This window comes from Cupressus sempervirens, chromosome 10 (genome assembly GCF_028749045.1).
Source record: "Cupressus sempervirens isolate cs-2001-9-10 chromosome 10, ASM2874904v1, whole genome shotgun sequence".
NCBI lineage: Eukaryota > Viridiplantae > Streptophyta > Pinopsida > Cupressales > Cupressaceae > Cupressus > Cupressus sempervirens.
This window is the reverse complement of record NC_143127.1, coordinates 225,166,935-225,188,161: the sequence shown is the minus strand read 5'-3', so window position 1 is coordinate 225,188,161 and position 21,227 is coordinate 225,166,935. Positions and strand designations below refer to the sequence as shown.

General features: G+C 35.0%; 1 protein-coding gene across 2 annotated transcripts in view; it reads left to right on the top strand.

Moving 5' to 3' along the window:
- Positions 1-21,227, top strand: part of LOC149533445 (protein OSB2, chloroplastic-like) — a 160,855-nt gene that overhangs the window by 4,144 nt on the left and 135,484 nt on the right. For both annotated transcript variants that reach the window (XM_089807299.1, XM_089807300.1), the window contains exon 2: positions 19,980-20,103. In XM_089807299.1, the coding sequence (XP_089663425.1) occupies positions 19,980-20,103 (124 nt within the window). The remainder of the gene's footprint in view (positions 1-19,979; positions 20,104-21,227) is intronic.

Genomic DNA, 21,227 nt, shown 5'->3' with positions numbered 1-21,227 from the left:
TCTCATGATAAAATCTATTTGACAGAAGCTAGAACCTTAACAACAAAGTTATGTTCCCGTAGAGACAGGTCACGTAGGGTCATGTCCTTATGTGGACATAACTGATCACCGTCGGTGTATAAACAAATACAATTAGTTTGCTTCTCAATCAACAATCGTGCGATGATAAAACAATTACATTTAGGAACCCAATAACATAATAATCTCTTCTAATTATAAGGGCCCAATTAGTTAAGTAAAGTCATTTATAAATAAATAGACACACACACACACACACACACACACACACACACACACACACACACACACACACACACACACACACACACACATATATATATATATATATAAGACATAAAATAATGTTCATATAAATCATGAATACAAATACTCAATGTAATGAGTATATCACTTCGAATGATGCTATACTTCAACAGGATCACGACTCCTTCAAGGTTCGTGACCCCACGGTGGTATTTATACAACTGTCTGCCATGAGAATTTGATAGACAAATACATACTTTAAACAATTTTCCAAAGCATGCTGTCATCGTCAACATTAAAGTGATCCACTTTATTACAGTGTGAAGAATTATTACAATTTGTGTAGTTTAAAATTAGAATATATATTGGTTATCATAGTTTGAAATCAGACATAGAAATTGAGAAGCATTTCAATCAAAGATTGATAAATAAATCTATAGTTATATATGGTAAATCTCATATACCAATCAAATGAGAAGTTTTCAAATAGTATTAGAGCAGGCACGATTCAAGGGACCGAAGAGAATTCTTTGCTTATTTTCCATCAATAGTTATGTTAAGTGGTTGTAAAATTAAAACAACCAAAGGAAGTTAGATTGTGTTCATATTTGGATCTATTTCTAATGATAGGCCTTGCCTTTGTTTAGAGAAGTTTTGAATGATCCGACAACCTTTGAAATAGTTTGTTGAGTCTTTTATTTCAAAGCCAAGTAGGTAGATGCACATGGCGCCTCATATATATGTGTACACACTCTTGAATTCACAGGGGTCTTGGATGTTATGTTGTTTCATAAGGAAGAACATATTTGCAGATAGAGAGAATTTCAAGTGGGAAAAGGCATGATTAATCTCTTGGTGTCTTCTTGAATGGTACTATGCAACACACTGCGTGTTACCATGGAAGTCAAACTAGAACCATGATAATGAACAATGCTTTAGCAGACTAGGGTGTTTGTTGTAGTGGATTACTACATTTGTTGGATGGACAAATGGCTTATGCCTTGTGATCTTGTCAAGGCTTCTTAGGAGGAGTTTAATGAAATATGCTCTGGATTGGGTTACTACTGTCATAATCACTATTCATTGCTAGTGACATTCATTATAAGATACCTTGTCATAGTAATAATTATCGTGTTTGCATTAATAATTGTCATTGTTGTATTTCTCCAAAAAATCTTGTCGACTAGATTTGGACAAATGAGTGAAGTAATAGCTGAACACAACCACGACCAGGTTTTCCATCACAATTCACAATCCTCTACAGTCATGTCATGGACTCCTCTTCCACACGGTTAACTTGGATTTGGATGAAGGAAGAGATAGAGGCAATATTTATGCTCATGTGGTTGGTATTGGGATGTTTCTGCTTTGACTTCGTACTACTTCTTGGCATTAATGTTATGGCAAACCAAATAATCAAACGACACCATATCATGGAGTTTTTCTAAGATGGGAAGTTCAATTTTTTTTATGGAGCTTAGAGATATTCAAGTAGATTTAATAATTAAGAAGGTAATACTGTAATAATTCAAAAGAAGGCATTATAATTTAATTAACATAGATATGAGTCTTTGCATTTTGAAGCCCTTGCTGACAGGATTGCATTGCTTAGTCATTTGTAACAGCTATCTTGGCTTAAACACCTACTTGTGTTCAACATTACGAAGGTCCAAGCTTGGTCTTATGAGAAGCTTAGGTATAGGCTACCAAAACAACGCCTTATTTGTGACTGGGACAATAGATGGTCCTCGTAGAGGCATTAGGAACAAATCAAATCAAACATTTCAAGAAGAGCAATAATACAACAATAATACATGGCATGTGCATCCAAGAAGCTCCCCTGTTGGGAGGTCAAACATGGATTCGACAACCGTCAAATCTAGTACTGTTTTACTGGAACAATGTCACTTTCCAACCTCATTCCTATTTGAGAGAAGTATAGTTTTTAATGAGGGGATTGAAATATGTCATCAATTGAGAGTGTGCATGGAGGCTAGTGCTAGTGGCATGATACCCCATATATATATATACCTACTACACCAAAACAAGGATGACCTTTATTGGTTGTAGACAGGAGGACATAAATACATCAAGCGGGCCCTCAGTAATTAGAAACTTAAATGGTATTCCATATACAGATAAAATGTTCAACAATCTACCACTTTGTTTAAGAGCATCTATGCCATGAAACCTTCCACAAAATCTACATATGCTACTCCTTAGGGATAATTATCATTTTGCATTTGGATTGATTTCTTCCTCGAGGCCTAGTGCTATTTCTTTTACTCCAGGTTGAAGGCATTTGATGGTCACATCAGATATAGAGGTTGATGACTTACAGAGTTAGAGGTTGATATTATGATAGTAACTGAAAACTCTATAACATGGAGTAAGTGGGAATTTTACAATGCGGGGGGGAATAATAACCAATGTTCCATTCTTATTGTTTGACGAATCATTATATGGAGACGTTTTCTGATTTGATGCATATGGATCTTTATTGGAGCAACTTGTAGATAGGATGTTGATGTGTAGATAAGTAATTATTATCCTTGAGTATTACATTTATCTACTCACTGTAGTCTCTCTCTTATTTGTATTTCTATATGTACTATAAAGAGTCATTTGCCTTGATCTTTTCCTTTGTCTCTAGGGATGTTCTTACAGGAAAAGAAGATGGGTACATTAGGCATGCACCAAATATTGTGTAGCGGTATCCTTCTATATCAAGATGGGGCTTGACATTGCATTAGAGGAAACCTTGGACAAAGAAGTTAGGAGGTTGATGCATGAAGCTGCAGAAGGGAGTCCCATCATCCATAATGTCTAGTGTTGCCAAACTTGAAGATAAATCCACAAGTTTAGTGCATTCACTCATGTTACTACCAATCAAGAGGGAGTAGACCATGTCAAGATGGATTCTCAAGTGATGAAGAAACTGAAGCAGTCAGAGAACTATGATATAGGAGATGAACTTCCATCCTTGTGCTACAATGAAGATTATACATTATTGAAGATAAGTTTGGAGTTATTAACCAAAACCCTTATTGAGAGGGAGACTTAACATCAATGACTACCTAAGATGTACTTCAATACATCCTTCTTTGTGAGGGAGAAGTTTTAGTTGAAAACACTAATTCTCTGATATGGTTCATTATGGATGTCATGTGTGTGATGCCATGACAACACCATACGAGAGAACTTGTGGTGACTTCATTTAAACTTTTGAGGCCATGTGTGTGATTCAATGACTTTAATGGGCCAACCCCCTGTGTACATCATGAGGAATTGATGACTTCCAAACAATTATTACTTGTATTTGTTAAAGTTATTGGAAGGTGACGATCTTACAATAACTTAATCTTCTATTGTGATGGACATCTTATGATGTTTAAGCAAATCATGATAGATGACAACTTGCATTGTGGATTAAGTTCCCTAAATAGACCATGGCCTTTATTGTGATGGACATCTTATGATATTCTATGCAAATCATGATAGATTATATCTTGTAAATCAACAACTTAGTGATAGATGTCATTACATTGACAGTCTATGAGTTGTTTGTATAGAAATGTCATAGGTACTTGGTTAATATCATGTGACGTTATATTCAGGTGGCCACTGCATTATGATCATTGGAGTACTTGGTGAATATCATGTGTTGATATTAAGGAGGCCGTTACTCATGATATCATAAATGATACGAAAACGTTGTATATCTTTTGATAAAAAAAATCCTAAATTGTCATTTCAGATATTACATTGAAGTGACATCTATTCACATGTTTATCCTTCTAAACTAAGAGGGAGTGCTAAAGTTTGTAGTCAATTTGGATAAAGCTAATTGCAGATATCTATATAAACCATTTATATATATACACACACACTGTATTATTATATATGTAGATTATATACACTCAATCAAATATATATATATATATATATATATATATATATATATGTATATATATATGTATGTATGTATGTATGTATGTATATATATATGTATGTATATATATATATCTTATCTAATGAATTCAAATATAAAGATTATATATATATATATTAAAACTCACTCTTGCATATCTGATTAAATATATATATTAATTACATCATAATTTGATTGACTGTAAACCTTGGTTGAGAGGGTGTATCAAGTCATAATTATATTGATCATGTGTATTACTGTTTTGACTTTGTTGTTTTTGAGGAGTCATGACCCACGTTGGATTGCCATGACCCCATTGTGGTATTTATAGAATTGACTGCCAATGAGAATATGATAGACGAATACATACTTTTAACAATCTTCCAAAGCATATTATCATCGTCAGCATTTAAAGTGATCCACTTTATCACAGTGTGAAAAATTGTTAGAGTCTGCGCATTTTGAAATCAGACATAGAAATTGAGAAGCACTTTAATCAAAGATTGATAAATAAATCAATAGTTATATACTAATTTGCCGGTTCGGATTCTGGGTCGGATGCGAGTTCGACATTTTGGTTCGAAATTTGATCAAAATTTTTTTGGGTTGGGTTCGGGTTCGTCCATACAAGAATTAAATATATATGTATGTAAAAATATGCTGCAGCATACCAGTTCATACACCACTATGCTAATCTAAAGCAATTTAGCAAATTCAACTACCACATATATTAATGATTTTTTCAATTGGCATGACAAAATGTCAAAATATACCACCATAATACCATATGAATGTTTCAGTTCAAAACTTTAGTCTTTAAAACAATAATGTCAACACTAATCACTGAATCAATAATCAATAATCAGTCATAGACTCATATGTGATCAAATGACAAATCTCAATGTATCATAAAAAATCATCAAAGAATTCATCATCATTAGTTAGTTGCCGATTAGAAGCACAATTAGTGTCACTAGCATTAGCAGTCTCAACTGTAGTCTTAGTTGTAGCCTCAAGATCAGCTCCATCAGTACTATGTATCTCAGAATCACCATTTTCAATCGTAAGTGCATCAAAGTGGACTTCCAACTCTGCGGTCTCTGGTTCGACATCCCATTGTTTTGCCTCCCCCTTTTTGTACATATTCTCTTTGTGAGTTGTGAGGCTCAAGTTTGAATGCACAAACACCAAGTTATCTGCTTTCTTGGAGTTTAGTCGGTTGTGTTTTATCGAGTGGATGAAGGAGTATGTGCTTCAATTCCTTCCAGATGATGATGAACTAACAACTTATCAAGATTTGCAAATTTACCAACAATAAACTAGAAATTAGAGTTTTGAATATTTACCAACAAGAAACTAGTAATTAGAATGTTAAGATTAAAAAACTAACCTGTGATAAAATTATGATGGCAATAGGCTGCAAGTGTTGGTATTTTTGGCCATGGAAGTACCACCATTTATGAGCATTAGCATTGTCTTGTCTTCAAGAGCGTCAAGACCACAATCATTGGTGCTCGCAAAACTCATAAATTTAGACCTCACTGTAGGTCGCAGGTGCTCAGGAAAGAGTCTTCGAAGGGCTGCCTTGTACCCTTGAGCAATGTTAGGATCTCCGTATGGGGGAACTCTGGTGCTACTCCCCTTGAGGACCGATTGGCTACAGAACCTGGGGCTCAATACAAAGGCAATTAGATGCAAAGGGGTAGTCATTTTATTCCATCTCTCTATCATGATTAACTGTAGCTCCTTGAAGAACTTTTCATCAGGATCTTGCTCTTTCTCATTTATGATATTTCTAATGTCCTCAATCATGGAATCAATGCCATCGTATACCTCACTCAAGCAAGGCCTATCCATGTCAGTGTATCCTATCATGCGCAATATAGGCTCGGTGATCTTTAGAAGGTACTCAGCACGATCCCACCAAGGTTCATTTAGTATCAATCCCCTTATGGCAGTTGCTTTATCACTATTAGATTGCCTCCATATGATCCAATTAGCACTAGTTACCATTTTAGTCAATGCATCTTTAACCTTGATAAGGTGCCTCAAAACAATGCTGTTGGAGGCAAAGCGGGTCTCAACAACCTATTTAAAAATCAAAACAGTAATAGATTAAAAATTTCAAAACATAGAAAGTTTACTAAAGTGGCTAGATTTCTAAAAACATGTTTAAATTTTAAACAGTTCAACTTACCTTCAAGAGCTCCAATTTCGAGAATTGTCTGAATATGGCTTGCCTCATATGGTGGTTCGTGACAAACATTTGGATTTCTTGTGCCTCTTCATACATTTTTTTATCCACTCAACCTTAGTCCCAATTTTTTTCAGCATTAGGTTGAGTGAGTGCACTGCACGAGGTGTTTAAAAAATGTGTTCATACCCCTTCTCAACCAATAAGCCAATAGCCCTACAATTCTTCACATTGTCAGTTATTACTTGAACAACATTCTGAGGGCCAACTTGCTCGATAGCTTGGATGAGAATGTTTGCAATGAAAGGACCATCCTTTACCTCTCCTTCACAATCTACTGTTTTTAGAAGCATTGCACCTCTTTTAGACACTGCAAGAACATTCACCAAAGGACGATTCCTTGCATCTTTCCATCCATCTGATACTATTGTCACACTTGTTTCGACCCATGCATCCTTGATGGGCAACATGCCATTCTCTACACGGGCCACCTCATCATCCAATAAAGTGGTGCGTACCTTCTCATACCCAGGGCCCTTGAAACCCATTTGGAGCCACATTAATTGCCCTCACCATGTATTGCCAATATGGGGAGCGAACAACATTAAATGACAATCCATTTGCATAAACGCATTTGGTTATGGCTTGATCAAAAATGTCTCTAGCTTCATTTTAGAATGATGATTCCAAGGGTCCTGCTACTCTTTTACTTACAATCTATTGTTGAAGAGGACGCAAGAATGGATGGCCCTCTACAGGTGGTTCACTAGGAGAGGTAGTTGAAGACATAGATGATGTTTTTCCTTTCTTTAGAGGCCTACCACTTTCCAACAAATGTGAAGAATTTGCCTTCCCAACAACTTCCTCTGATTCCTTTTGTTCTTGAATATTTTTGTTTACAATGTGATTTGGAAGAAATGTTTTAGGTAGCACTCTGTTTACTCTTGGCTTCTCGGTGCAAAATTTGATGCCTTTTTGAGGAATAAATCACAAATGTGCTTTTACTCTACTGTAAGAGCTACAAATTCCTCCTTGCAGTGGCTACAAATCCACACATAACCTCCTCCACCTAGCATCTGTCGGATCATTTGCACGTCTCCAAAGTGGGGAACATCTGTTGAGTTTGAAGTTGGGGTTATTGACAACAGATGCACTTGTAGCCATGATAGAATCTACAAAAAAATACACAACAATTAAAACATAAAATTAAAAATCAAAAAAACTATTGTCAAGCTATAATGGATTCTTAGTATCTATCAGTAACTTCAGAATGAAAAAATTAAGACGAGTTCAAATCCAAGAATCTCAAAACAAAAGCAATGAACAATTTCTCTTAAATTTCTACTATCATAGATTCATAGTTAATTTCTCTTAAATTTAATATATATTATATGCTAAGATTCAAGAACAATTTAAGAGAAATATGAAACTATCATCCCTAAACATTAAACAACTACTATCAACTATCAAATTGAAACTATGATGCATAAACAAGTCGCTAGCAATATATTATATTTGCTTACCTCCTTTTTGATCTCAGGAGTTGGAAAAGAAATCGTTGACTTTGTACTGTTGTTTTATTGAGTGACTGGATGAAGGAGATGTGATTACTGCTAGCAGAAGCAGAAGTAATTGCCTCAAATCGCGAGTCTTCCTCGGCCTTTGATGTCAGAAGAAACCATTGCCTCAATGCTCTCCACCTCAAATCACGGGTCTTCCTCTTCCTCTTCGTTTCAATGCATACTACCCCTCCATTGCAAAAATCTCTCCATATTGGCGGTGCAAGTAAACATAGGCGTAGCCGTGTAAGTCATAATAACTCTTTAGGGTTGGGTCGATTATGCAAAGAAATGAAATTATAAATTTATGAATGAAACAAAGTTCAAATGGCTTTTTTTGATTATTAAAACATTAAAAAAAAGTCAATGTTTTTTGTCGCTCCAAAGTTGTCGACATTCTTCCCGGGCTCTTCCATCGACCATGACATTCGTTGTAAATTCTCCAAAATTCGTCCAGGGTTCGAAACATAGAACCTGCAGGGAATTTGATAGGAAAAGCACAAATTTGATATGAATGAGAACCAATTGCGAGTTTTGGCGAATTGAATGTCGACTTTCAGATTTCCTGAGTGAACATGGTAACTTAGGTTATATATAGTAAATCTCATAGACCAATCAGATGAGAAGTTTTCAACAAGACAAATGGGGCAATGGGGCTACTTAATTCCTTAAAATTTCCTCTTTGAATTACATAACCATTAAACATTGCCATATTCATGCTTTATGGACACCATAGTCATCTTGAATTTCATCCATTCCATATTGGTTTAACATATTGAAACTGATAAACTGATTTGGTATATCAAGCACATACATGCTAGAGTCTTAAACTAAATACCCTCTCACAGAATTTGCACGAGCAAGGGATTATCATTCTCTACTCATTATCCACAAGTCATTGCAATTAAAAGATTCATCTTTGGAGTTGAAATGGTGACTACTCATTTTAGTATCAATGTATATTGGCTTGGTAATCCCATGTAATATACGACTCCAAGTCTAAGGTCTATACTAAGTTATGCATTACTGGTTATTCCTGAGACTTGCATTACTTGTTTGGCAGTAAATAATACAGAATGAGTCTCCCTGAACCAGTTCATGTATGCCAACCTTATTATTAGGTATGGTTAATCCACAGTTCTAACTCATACCTACCAATGCTGCTACGCATTTTATAAACACTTTTGAATACATAAGTTTATTGGCAATGATTATGCAGTTTCCCTCATACATCTGGTGCAGGAGACTTTCAAATTCAAAGAAAAAAGTAATGGTTTGATCAACACAAAGTATCACTGTGTTCATGTGATATCCTCATCAAAGTAAGATCTAATATAATTAAAATAAAATATAAATGAATAATACAATATTAATAATGATATAATTTTAATATTATAATCATGTTATAATATCCCAATAACATATTACATTAATGCTAAAGTATTAGAATGAATCAAATGATAATTAAATATAATTGGATATAATTATATAAAACGATAAAATATAATTTAATATGATGATTTAATTAATAATCAAAACATATAATTTGAAGTGTATATAATATGCATTGCATATATAACAATATTAATTTTAATAATACTATATTTTTTTGATTGGTAACAGATAATATTTTATTAATAATAACCAAAAAGATTACACCAGCTTGTTGGTTTTTTACATCTGCATACTTTTATACAAACCATCCCTTGTGATACCAAAGACATGTCCCTACTATCTTATAGCCAAGGATACATTATGTCTGTTGACTTGTATGACCGCTTAATAGCCGGAATACACTATGCTTTACAATTCCCATAAAAAGGCTTATAACATCTAAGCCATTACTACATAACATCATCTATTACAGTAGTCGATTATTTAAAATCCTGCCATGCTCGGGTCGGGTCTTTTCCTGCATTCATGCACATTTGCTTCTATTGCTTCTTAGATGCATTCCACTACTTCAAAATTACTATGACATTATCAATTCACATTACTCCCTTGACAAAAATGAAGACACCTACATGAAACTTGTTACATTTCCCTCCTTTTGTAGTAACGCTGACTTCTTCTGTGACGAGGAACAAATGCATTTTGGATCCTCTCAGCCATTTCCAAATGCTCCTCATGCAAAGCTATCTCCTTTTTCATTTTCTGCCAAGAAGCTGCAATCTCCCTTTTGTATTGGGTTTTGTCTAACTTCAACTGTGCTTTCCCCTATCTCCAAAACCTACACAACAACCATAGAAATTACATCCAAATTGACTCTCCATTTCTTCTTCCTTTCTTGAAACTGTGGCCCTAACACTTCCATAACTTCTGGAATCATATTTGCATTGTTAATTTTTAACAAACCATGCAACCTTTCTGCACTCGCAGGCCCTTTGAATCCTTTCTGTTGCTTTGTGTCTGTGGCAACAGAAAATGTAGCTTCCATGACTGCAACCTCCACTTTTTTCTCTTCTTTTCACTTTGGCTGGAAATTACTCACCTTAAGCTTCCCCTTACTTGAATGCTTTAATTGGGCCTTCAATTATTTTTAAAGAAACCATCACTGTCACACGCTTTCCCTTTCACATCATCGTTTAACTTGCCTGTTCATTAATGTCATTGCCAGGCGTTTTACTCTTCTCAAGGCAGAAACTGCCGTCACTTGCATCAACTTACTATCTTTTCAGATTTCCTGTGATCATTGTTTTAGGGGCTCTAATTACTAAATGAACATCACCTCACTTAAAAAGGTTCAAGTCATGATTGCTTATCCAAAAAGGTTGTCTTGGAGTTGTCACATCATATCACCTGCAACTTTGTTAGGAATTGAAACAAACCTAAGATCATTCAATCATAATTCCAATATTTTGTTCATGACTTCATTCAATCATTAATTGATCATCCTTTGCTATTTTAATTTTATCAAATTCCTTGATCACTGTCTCGTTTCTATTTCTAAAAGAAACTGCCCACTTTGAAATGATGTTTGCCTCACGGTTGCCTTCTGTTAATGTCTGACTGATTTTAAATTCCTTGAATTTAAATGACTGTGTTGTAATATTAAAAATAAATTTTTGGAGATATCATGCACGTATCTTACTCTGCTGAATTGCTTCACCAATAACTTTTGAATCGCCTTGTAAATGTAGCTTATCAATATTCAAACAAATCCCTAATTTCATTGCTAACAGAGCTGCTTTAGCCTCTGCAACATTATTAGAACCATCATCTAATTTTAAAGCTTTGAAGGCTATAATCTCCACTTCCCAATTCCTTGCAATAGCTCCTGACCCTGAAGCACCACGATTACTTTGAGAAGGACCGTCAAAATTAATTTTGACTCATCCGTTAGCAGGCTTATGCCATGGCACAGTTTTCCTATCCACATGCACCCCATTCAAGCCTTTGTCATAGTTCTTAAACTGAATCCTTATCCCTGGCCAAACTGTATGAATTGCACTATCCCATGAATTGAAAGCAGTGGTGGGTAACTTCTTCAATAGCCGAATCAATTCTATGTCTTACTCTTTCTAGAGATACACTCTTACCTTGGAAGATGCATCAATTACGTTTTCCAAATCTCGCATATGATAATAGAAGGACATATGATCCAAAGTTTTGAAAGGCAAACTTATTTCCTACAATTGGCCATCCCTTGAAAAGATCAAGGAGCTTGTTCCTGACAAACCTAACTTCTTTAAAACCTCTATCCAACAGGATTGAGCAAGTCACATTGTACCAGCAGATGATCAACATCTTCAGTTGCTTTGTCACACATAACACACTTTGTGTGCTATAAAATCATATCTCTTTCTTTGTGCCTCAGTTAATATCCTTTCATGTATAGCAATCCATGAAAGGCCCCTGCTTTAGGCAAACAATCTCTATTCCAGCATAACCTATAAGGTCAATTATCATTATGTTGATTTGAAAGCAAGAAATAACCCAATCTTACGGAATAACTTCCACTTTTAGGTGCACAACATATCAAAGTGTCCCTTTGATTTGTCAAGGCTACATTCCATTCAGAAAAGATCCCTTGCATAACTGTTTGTTGTTGAACATTTAATCCAATTGTGGAAATATCTTTCCCCACCGACTGTGGGCCTAAAGGGGTAATCTTTTCCTCCATATAATCTATAGGTTGATCACCCCATAAGTTTGAGAAAAGATTCATAATTCCTTGATTTTCATCATTATCACAAAGCCCTGTCATTCCATTCCAAGAATCCTTCCAAAAAGAAACAGATCTGCCATTTCCAAATTTCCATGTTAAATGGTTGACAATGACCTCCCTACATTCAACCATGAAGTTCCAAACAACTGAACCTTTAGGAGGGTTTCTAACAGTGAGAATTCGGTTATCTTCCATAGACTTGAGATATTTAGCTTTGAGGATTCTTACCCACATCATTGAAGGATTAGAGGCAATTTCCCAAACAAGTTTGGCACTTAGTGCTTTATTTGTTAGTTGCCAAGTATGCTGACCAACCCCTCCACCTTTTTTGGTTTGCAAATCTTCTCCCGTGCAATCAAGCCGATTTTATCAACAGCTTGAGACCCATTCCAAAAAAAAATTCCACGTCCGCTGTTCCAAATATCTCAAGACCTTAATTGGGATGTTTAAACAACTCATAGAAAATACAGGGATTGCTGAAACTACAGATTGAAGCATTAAAATTCACCTGACATATGTGAGCCACTTACCTTTCCAACATTCCAACTTCTTCACACAGCTGTTAATTAACTCCTTCCATATACTGGATCTACAAGCGCTTTCAAACAGAGGAATTCCTAGGTATTTATGTGGTAATTTTCTAGTTCTCATGCCCAGAATCCTTCAAATGTGTCTTTGCAGCTGAGGGTCCGTGTTTCTTCTCTTCGTCCAATTAATATGTTGACCTGAGGTCACACTATATTTATCTAAAGTCTTTTGAATAATTCTTGCTTCAGTAAGCATAGCTTCTCCCATTAAACAGGTGTCATCTACAAACTGTAGGTGGGAGACAAGATCAACACTAGCTGCAATCTTGATCCTTTTCCATTTGCTATTCAATCTGGTTTGAGTGATAGATCTTCCCTATACTTCTGCAAAGATGATAAAAAGGAAAGGGGATAAGATATCTCCTTGTCTTATACCTATTGTTGTTTGAAAGAGACTTTGGGGGCTGCCGTTAACCAAGATTGAGAGCCCAGGTGAACATATGCATCCTTTAACACAATAATAATAAATAATAACATAATAATAATAATATTAATAGTTATTATAATAAAATTAATTAAATGAAACACCTCTTCTTATATCAAAGTATACAAAGAAATATTAAAACGCCAAAAAATATATACAGGGGTAAATATATTGAAACAGTGCAGAAAGTCCAATTGAGAAAGAAGAGATAAATTATGTGAGGTTCCGATAGGGGACATTACAAGTGGTATCAGAGCGTGTTCCTGTCAGCCTGAGGGAAAGAAGAAATTTAATAATGGAAAGCAAACACATTTTGTAAAAACAAAAAGAAAAAATCCAAGAAGATTGGAGTAAGGCATCAAACGAATACATGTTTCCAACTTAGTGAAGGATAACTGTGAAGCCTGCACTCACATAGGACAATATTAGTTCATGAGGTATGAAGGAGATGGAATGAGAAGAGTGTAGTCAACAAAGAAGTAAACATCAACGACAATACTCAGACAAGACAATATGCAATAAACATTTCAAAAAACCATAAGCATATTCCATCAGCGAATAAAAAAATGATTGAAACAATAAGTATCTCACTCCATAGTTATTGTCAACGTACGAGAGGATGCAAAACCAAAATTCTCCGGTGCACATGAATGCTACATAGTCTTTGAGTCAAGAACATATACACAACAAATATGGAGGATTTATATTGTTGTTGAAGACGAATATGGAGATTAGTTTTGACAACATAGGAGAATGATCAGATAAAACAAGAGGTGTTCTTACTTATCACAACAGATAAAATTACTTGATTCTTATTTGGCCTTCGAAATTTCATTGTCCTTGATTTTTATTTGGCCTTACCAATCTCACTGGGGACATGAATATCCTTGAAAGGCTTGTCGTCCTTGACAAGCTTGAACTTGGGTTGTGCAAGGCTCCTCAACCATATCTTAATTTATCTCTTATGTTATTCCAAAGCTGTTTTCATTTTAGAAACTAAAAGACATTAGTATTAATAGTTGGACGAGTTTTATGGGAAAATGTAATGTCCCTTTTTTTTGGGACATTATAATTTTGTGTTGCCAGCTCACTTCGCCTAGGTTTCGGGGGCGAAAAAGTTCTTAACGGGGTTCAGTTTGAGATTTGGCTTAGACATTTCTAGTTTCAGACCCATTAGAGTAGTTTTGGCCAAGTTGTCCGTATGCTTACTAGTTTTAGTAAGTAAACATAGTTCAAAATTCTTGGTATCTCAGTGTTGGTTTGGAAGCGTCTCGTCGAGAGCTTTCCAACGAGCTATTGCATGTGCTTATCCGAGTTCATTTGGTCAGTTATTTTGATGCCTAATGATTTTATGGTTTACTGACTAAGTGACTTTTAAAGTTCATTTAACTTGTCACTTTATTTAAAAAGTTACTATGTTCACTTAAGTGACTAAAGGACAAAAAAGGTGCTTTATTCCACATTGCCTAAAAGGGCGTGCATCACATTGGGAAAAGTGATAAAAATACAACAGGCTTTGCATGGGTAGGCATGAAGATTCAACAGGCTCCGCATGGTAGGCATGAAGATTAAGTGACTAAAGGACAAAAAAGGTGCTTTATTCCACATTGCCTAAAAGGGCGTGCATCACATTAGAAAAAGTGATAAAAGTACAATAGGCTCCGCATGGGTAGGCATGAAGATTATAATATTTAAAAACAAATATTAATCTAGGAGCTGGAAATAGTGACTGGTTATCTCTTTGAGGATGCAAACCCTTGCAGAAACATTTGGAGGTTGGATGCAAACCTAGCCTTCTTACAGGTTTTATCTACATTTGCCAATCTGACTATTATTGCTGTTTATAAGATTGGATTTTTTTGGATTGTTGCATGTTATTGTATTGCTGTTGTATAATACTGTAACGTATTTGGCGGCTATTTGTGTTAACTATTGGTTTATATATGTACTGAATATTGGAGAAGTCAAACAATCTTTTCTAAGCTTTCTTGTATGCATATCTACTGGTTAGAAATCGATTAAAGTTTTGGAATTTATATCAAAATTTGGTTTACTGTTCAGTTTTAAATTTGTAAGTTTTATATCAATTGTTTTTTAGTAATACTTGGAAAGGGATATTACAGAAAATGATAAAAACTTAGTAGCCGAATCGACTCTCTACAACCACCAACTTTGGAAACAAAATGATTCAGAGTTAGAATCGGAGCTGAATCCTTGTGCACATGAACATGGTATGATTTTTTTGTCTAAATCGTATCAAGAATTTTGGAATTGTTGCTAGTCAATTCAACAGTTGACTCCAAGTTGACTCAAGTCATAGGTTTGACTTTTAAGAGGGGAAAAAATCATAAAATTCTGTTTGTGGCTCTTTTTTCAATTCACATGACTTGTTTTTTCATTTTGTGTGGCTCCTTTGCTTGACAATTCTTGCAAACGACATTATGGTCAAACAACATTCAATTGCTTTTGGTTAGGGGTTGAGTAGCCGTGTGGTTTAACCAAAAATATAATCTTAGTGCAAACAACTCTAGATGGCTTCTATGCAAATGACATTGATTTGCCTCTGTATAGTTGACAAGCATTTACTGTGCAAACCTTTCACTTGACATTGAACATGCATACCTTTCTTGTGCTCTTGCATTCATACAGTGACGGTGAGCTTCTTGTCCTTGGACATTCAAAGGCAGGGTGTTATTTATTTTCAAAATAATAAATTTTGAAAATTTAAACTAAAGTAAACCTTAAAACATAAAAGTTCAATTTTTTCATTTTTTTGAATGTAAATGTTTTATGTTAATTTAACAATTTATATTGTATTAAACCCTTAATAAAATATATCTCTTTCATTTTTTTCATTTCTTTATATATAAGGTGTTCCAAGTTTCAATTAAACTATTAATTTTGTATTTATTATTAGTATTAAATTTTAATTCATTAAATAAATTTTATTTCAAACTTAAATAGTCTTGTATATAATTTTTAAATTGATAAATGAAATTAGTTTATATTATATTATCTTATATATAATTTTATATTATAAACTTTATAATATAAATAATCAATTACAATGGTAAACCTAGAGCTAATTATTGTGCCTATTTGAGAATAAAAAATAATAATATTTTAAATATCATATTTAATTTCAATAATATATCAAGTATAATTCTTTAAATTTAATTGAAATTATTTGTTAAAAAGCTTTTTTTGTATAAATGTTAGAGTGCTATTATTATAGCACTATTAAAATTTATTGGGGTAGTCACTATTCCATTTATTGTCAACACAACTTCACTACTATGGAGTCATGTGAAAATATTAGAGCATGCTCTAGGTGGAGGGACATGTGTGCGGATATGTCCAAGGTGTGGTGTGCACTATACAAGTTCCTACAAATGAGTGAAAGGGCTTTTATGTGAAATTCCTAGAAAGGGAATCAAGTTTTGTCTAGGAAAAGGTGATGTATCTATGCTAGCTTCTAAAGTAGCAACACATATCAAGGAACAAGAGGCAACGAATTCAAGGGTTGAATGTAGGTTGGGGTATCCATTGCTTAAAGGAAGGGGCTCACAGAAGTCACATGCTTCATAATCTCATAGTCATACACCTGGTGCTTCTCTTGATGTTACGATTTAGAAAGCCATCCATATATGAGGAGAAATGAAGACGAGGCTAGTAATCCAAAGAGAGCAAAAGGACCAATGGAGAGGGCATTAAATAATGATTTCTATGTGCTTCTATACAAACGGTTATCATTCAATGTTGTTCAATTGCTCTATCGGTTAGACATGGTAAGAAAAATAAATAAAGCTCCAAAGAGGCACACGCGCCCATGATATGAGAAGGTGTATACCACTTTATTGAAAAAGGAGGTCAAAAATATAGAAACTTCATTAGCTCGCATTAAGGCCTCATGGAAAGAAACATGTGTCTATAATTTCCGATGGGTGGAAGGACTCAAAAAAAACAGACCCTTAATTAGTGTGATTGCAATGTGTCCTAAAGGGGCAATGTTTCTAAGAGTTATTGATGTGAGGGCCAAGTGAAGGATGCATAATTGATTGCTGACATTCTTATATAGTGCATTAATGAAGTAGGTCCTCAAAATGTTGTCCAAGTTGTTACAAACAATGTAGAGAACTATAGAGCAGCTGGTATGTTAGTCGAGGCATGATTCCCACATATATTTTGCACACCTTGCGTCGTACATTCACTCAACTTCATGCTACATAAGTTGGGTAGTAAAATAGCTTGAGTTAAAGAAGTGCATGCTCATGCTGAATCTCATGAGATCCAAATGTTCATAACAAACCACCGCTTTTTGCAAGCTATTTTTAGATCATTCTCGTAGTTAGATCTATTGAAGGTAATTCAAGTTTCAAAAAATCCAATTTTATGTTGTACTTTGATAATTTATTTCGACAAAATTATATATATACATATTATTCTTTATATTTAATTACTTTTTTTAAATTGTCAAATACATTGCCAAGACTAGATTTGCATTAAATACAATTGCCTTAAGATGACTTGTTGGTGTTCAAGAGGCACTGTTTGGTATGGTCATCAGCCAAGCATGGAATATATGGAGGCAGTCCATATTGAGAGAGGAACAAATGTAAACCTAACGATTTTCGATGATGCTTGGTGGGATCATGCAGTATACCTTCTTAGTTTTAGAGAGGCCATCTTAGGTATGATTCCCTTTATTGACATGGATAAGCCATGCTTGGGGGAGGTTTATGATGGACTAGACTCAATGATTGAGAATATGAGATCCATTATAAATGCAAAAGAGCAAGACCATTAAGAAACCTTCTTCAAAGAGATGCAATCAATTTGTGTTGAACGATGGAACAAAATGACCACTCCACTCCATCTTCTTGCTTTCTCATTTTGTCTCAAATATGATAGTGAAGAGATTCCTTCTAGGCCAACAAGGGTGTCACCATATTGTGATGCAAAAGCAGGTGATGGGTTTAGGAAAGCTGTTACTAAATTCTTCGCTGATAATAAAATGGTAGATGTAGTTGCAAGTGAATTTGCTGATTTTGCTGCATCCATTGGTCAGTCCTGCTGCTCTTCGTGACAAGTATTGGAAGGATGTTCACTCTTGGTGGTACCTCAATGGACACAAATTGCCATACCTCCAACTTCTCACGACCAAAGTTTTATCACAAGTAAGTTTATAGTTTTTATTCCACTCTCTAAATCTGGTTGTCATTTTGAAAATATTATTTGTCATTTGATCTACTTCAGTTTTTAGAGACTCTAATGACATCTGCCTTTGCTTCAATAGGTTGCTAGTTCATCTTAAGCTGAATGAAATCGGAGTACACGGTCCATCCATTTAGTGTAGCACAATCGGTTGGCATCAAGCAAAATTGAGGGTTTGGTCTATGTGCATTCCAACTTGCACCTTCTTACTCACAAAAATGATGAGTACGAGGAAGGAGCAGCAAAGTTGTGGGATGTAGAACTGGAGCATACTGACTCGGATCTTTCTATTGCTGCACAATCTTTTCCAATAGAGAAGTCAAGTAGCTAGCATACTTTTAGTGCAAGTAACAATGGGGTCAATCATCCAATGCCAATTTTGATGACAATCTTGATATTGATGATGACCCATATGCTTCTGATTAGTGAACTGATTCCAGGTATTATTTCTATGTTAAACAATGACTATATAACATGAGACTCTAGTTTGATATTTTTGATATCGAAAATTGAATCTAAATTAGTTATGTTTCAAAATCTGAAATCTGTAATAGTTTTGCTTAGCATATGTAGTGGTATGTGAATTCTAACTTAAATTTGTTTTGTGATATTGCTATTAGGATTTAAATGTGTAGTTTTTGAGTCAAACTCATTGACTCACGTTTCATGAGTAGTGATTCACACATGAATCCATCTCTCATGAGAATAAATGGAACACTTAGCACTCATTGGATCTAGGTGATGCTCACAGAGGTGAAGCACTAAATTTGTTTAGCTACACAAATATATGGAATAACCTGCCATAGACATGTATTGGTATGTGACATTAGAAACTTTGTATTTTTCTAGTTGCATACACACAGCCATAAAGACACACACAGGCACACACACACCCACACACAGAGGCACACGCAAGCTTACTTGTGTACACACAAGCACACACATGTACACACACACAGACACACACACACAGGCACAAACACGCCCACCCATGTGCCCACACGCCTGCCTTGGTGTGCACACACCTGTACACACTAATACAAACACACAGATATGTGTGTGTGTGTGTGTGTGTGGACATACCCAACATATATGGAGCCCCTTAAAAACATTTCTGCTATACCAACGTTTCATACCCATGTACCTGCACTTGTTCCTATACCCTATTCAGCTACTTAGGATATAAATTGTTTACTGATCAAGATACAAATATTGACTAGTTCACATATAGTAACATATAAAAAAAAATTGAAATATAAAAATTGGCTCTCTCTCCCTCTCCCTCTCCCATTCTTTCCCTCTTCCCTTTTCACTGTATCTCCCTCTCCTTATCCCATTCTCTCCTTCTCCCCTTCGCACATTCTCCCTCTCTCTTAACTCTCTATTTGTCTATTTTGTGTATTTTTAAATTTATCTATTACTCTCTGTTTATTTTATATTTTTATATTTTATGAACCGGACTGATTGTTTCAATGTTTTACACTGTAACCATGCTCCCTATACAATTTCCTTTGAATCTTCTAATTTTCCATATATTACAGATAATGAACACAATTGTGGCCAGTTTATGTAAAATCATTGGTGAATGGCTTCAAAATTTATATTCTTAATTTTACGTGACCCATTTTTTATCTACAGGTTTTCGTTAAAGTTTTTAGATGAGATGGCAGAAATTGCAGCCAAGCATGTGAAGACAGGTGACGAAGTATATGTCTCGGGTTCCATGAATGTCTCAGGTTCCATGAATCCTGAAGAAACTGAGGTAAGTAATATTTCATCAAGAACCAATCATGTTTACTGTCTCTTCTCCGAAGGTCATTTAATTGAAAGTTGAGATGCTTGGAAGGACTATGTCAAGCATATTTCCTATTTTGTAATGTCTTTTTCAGTTGAAATGGGTTTTGTATGAAGCGGATTGTAACATGCTAAAATTTCATACTTAATAAATAACTGTAAATATCCAAAAATAACATTCTTTTCAATGTAACATGAAAGGCAGTTATAACTACTTATGCATTTATCTCATTTTCCTATTAACATAACAAGCAAATGAGCAACTAATCTAACTGTTTTAGTCTATATACATGAAAACAATCATTACATCTAACTATGATTCTTAATTGAAAATTGCAAGATATTAATATAAAATAATGTACTCGATTTATAGATGATTGCAAATCACTTTGACCTTGAGTTGTACAAGCCTTGGCTATCAGAGGAGAGGAGAAGTATTGCCATTGGGCTTAACCTCCCAATTGGGGACCCTTAAGTATCCCCACACAATCTCTACCGAGAAAGGCCCTCCCTACCATCGGAATTAGGCTTGGGACACCACTGTCCAGTCATTGAGCATCTTGGTGTTAAAGTGTCGGCTAGTCAGCTGACAAGGCTGTGGACACCTTCCGTCAACCTATCTTCTAACTACTAGCACTTTGACCTCTAGTGATCACAGCAACAAGCATGCACTAACCTACCTTGGCTAAGGATTTGTGAGGGCACTGTGTATCCGATCACCCACCACTTGACTTGACAACAAGACTACATTAAGGACTATCATGAGCTGACACAGTTTCTTTTAATAACTTATTTTCTTGTTTGAGTTACTGATGATTTTTTCCTTTTATCATGCAGGAGTATCCTTTCTTCAATAATTTCATCCTGACACCCTTCATCTTGACCATGTTGGTCTTCCTAGATGATTCATCAGGTGGACGAATGAGTAATGGTAATCATAGCCAATAATCTGCCTACCTAGCCTAGGCTTAATAAAGAGAATTCTGAATTTAAATTTTAATATGCATGGCCAATTCTTCTGCCATTTTGGCGTTGACATTTCAAAAGGAAATCTGAATATGATTAGGCATTCATATAAGAACTAGTATAATT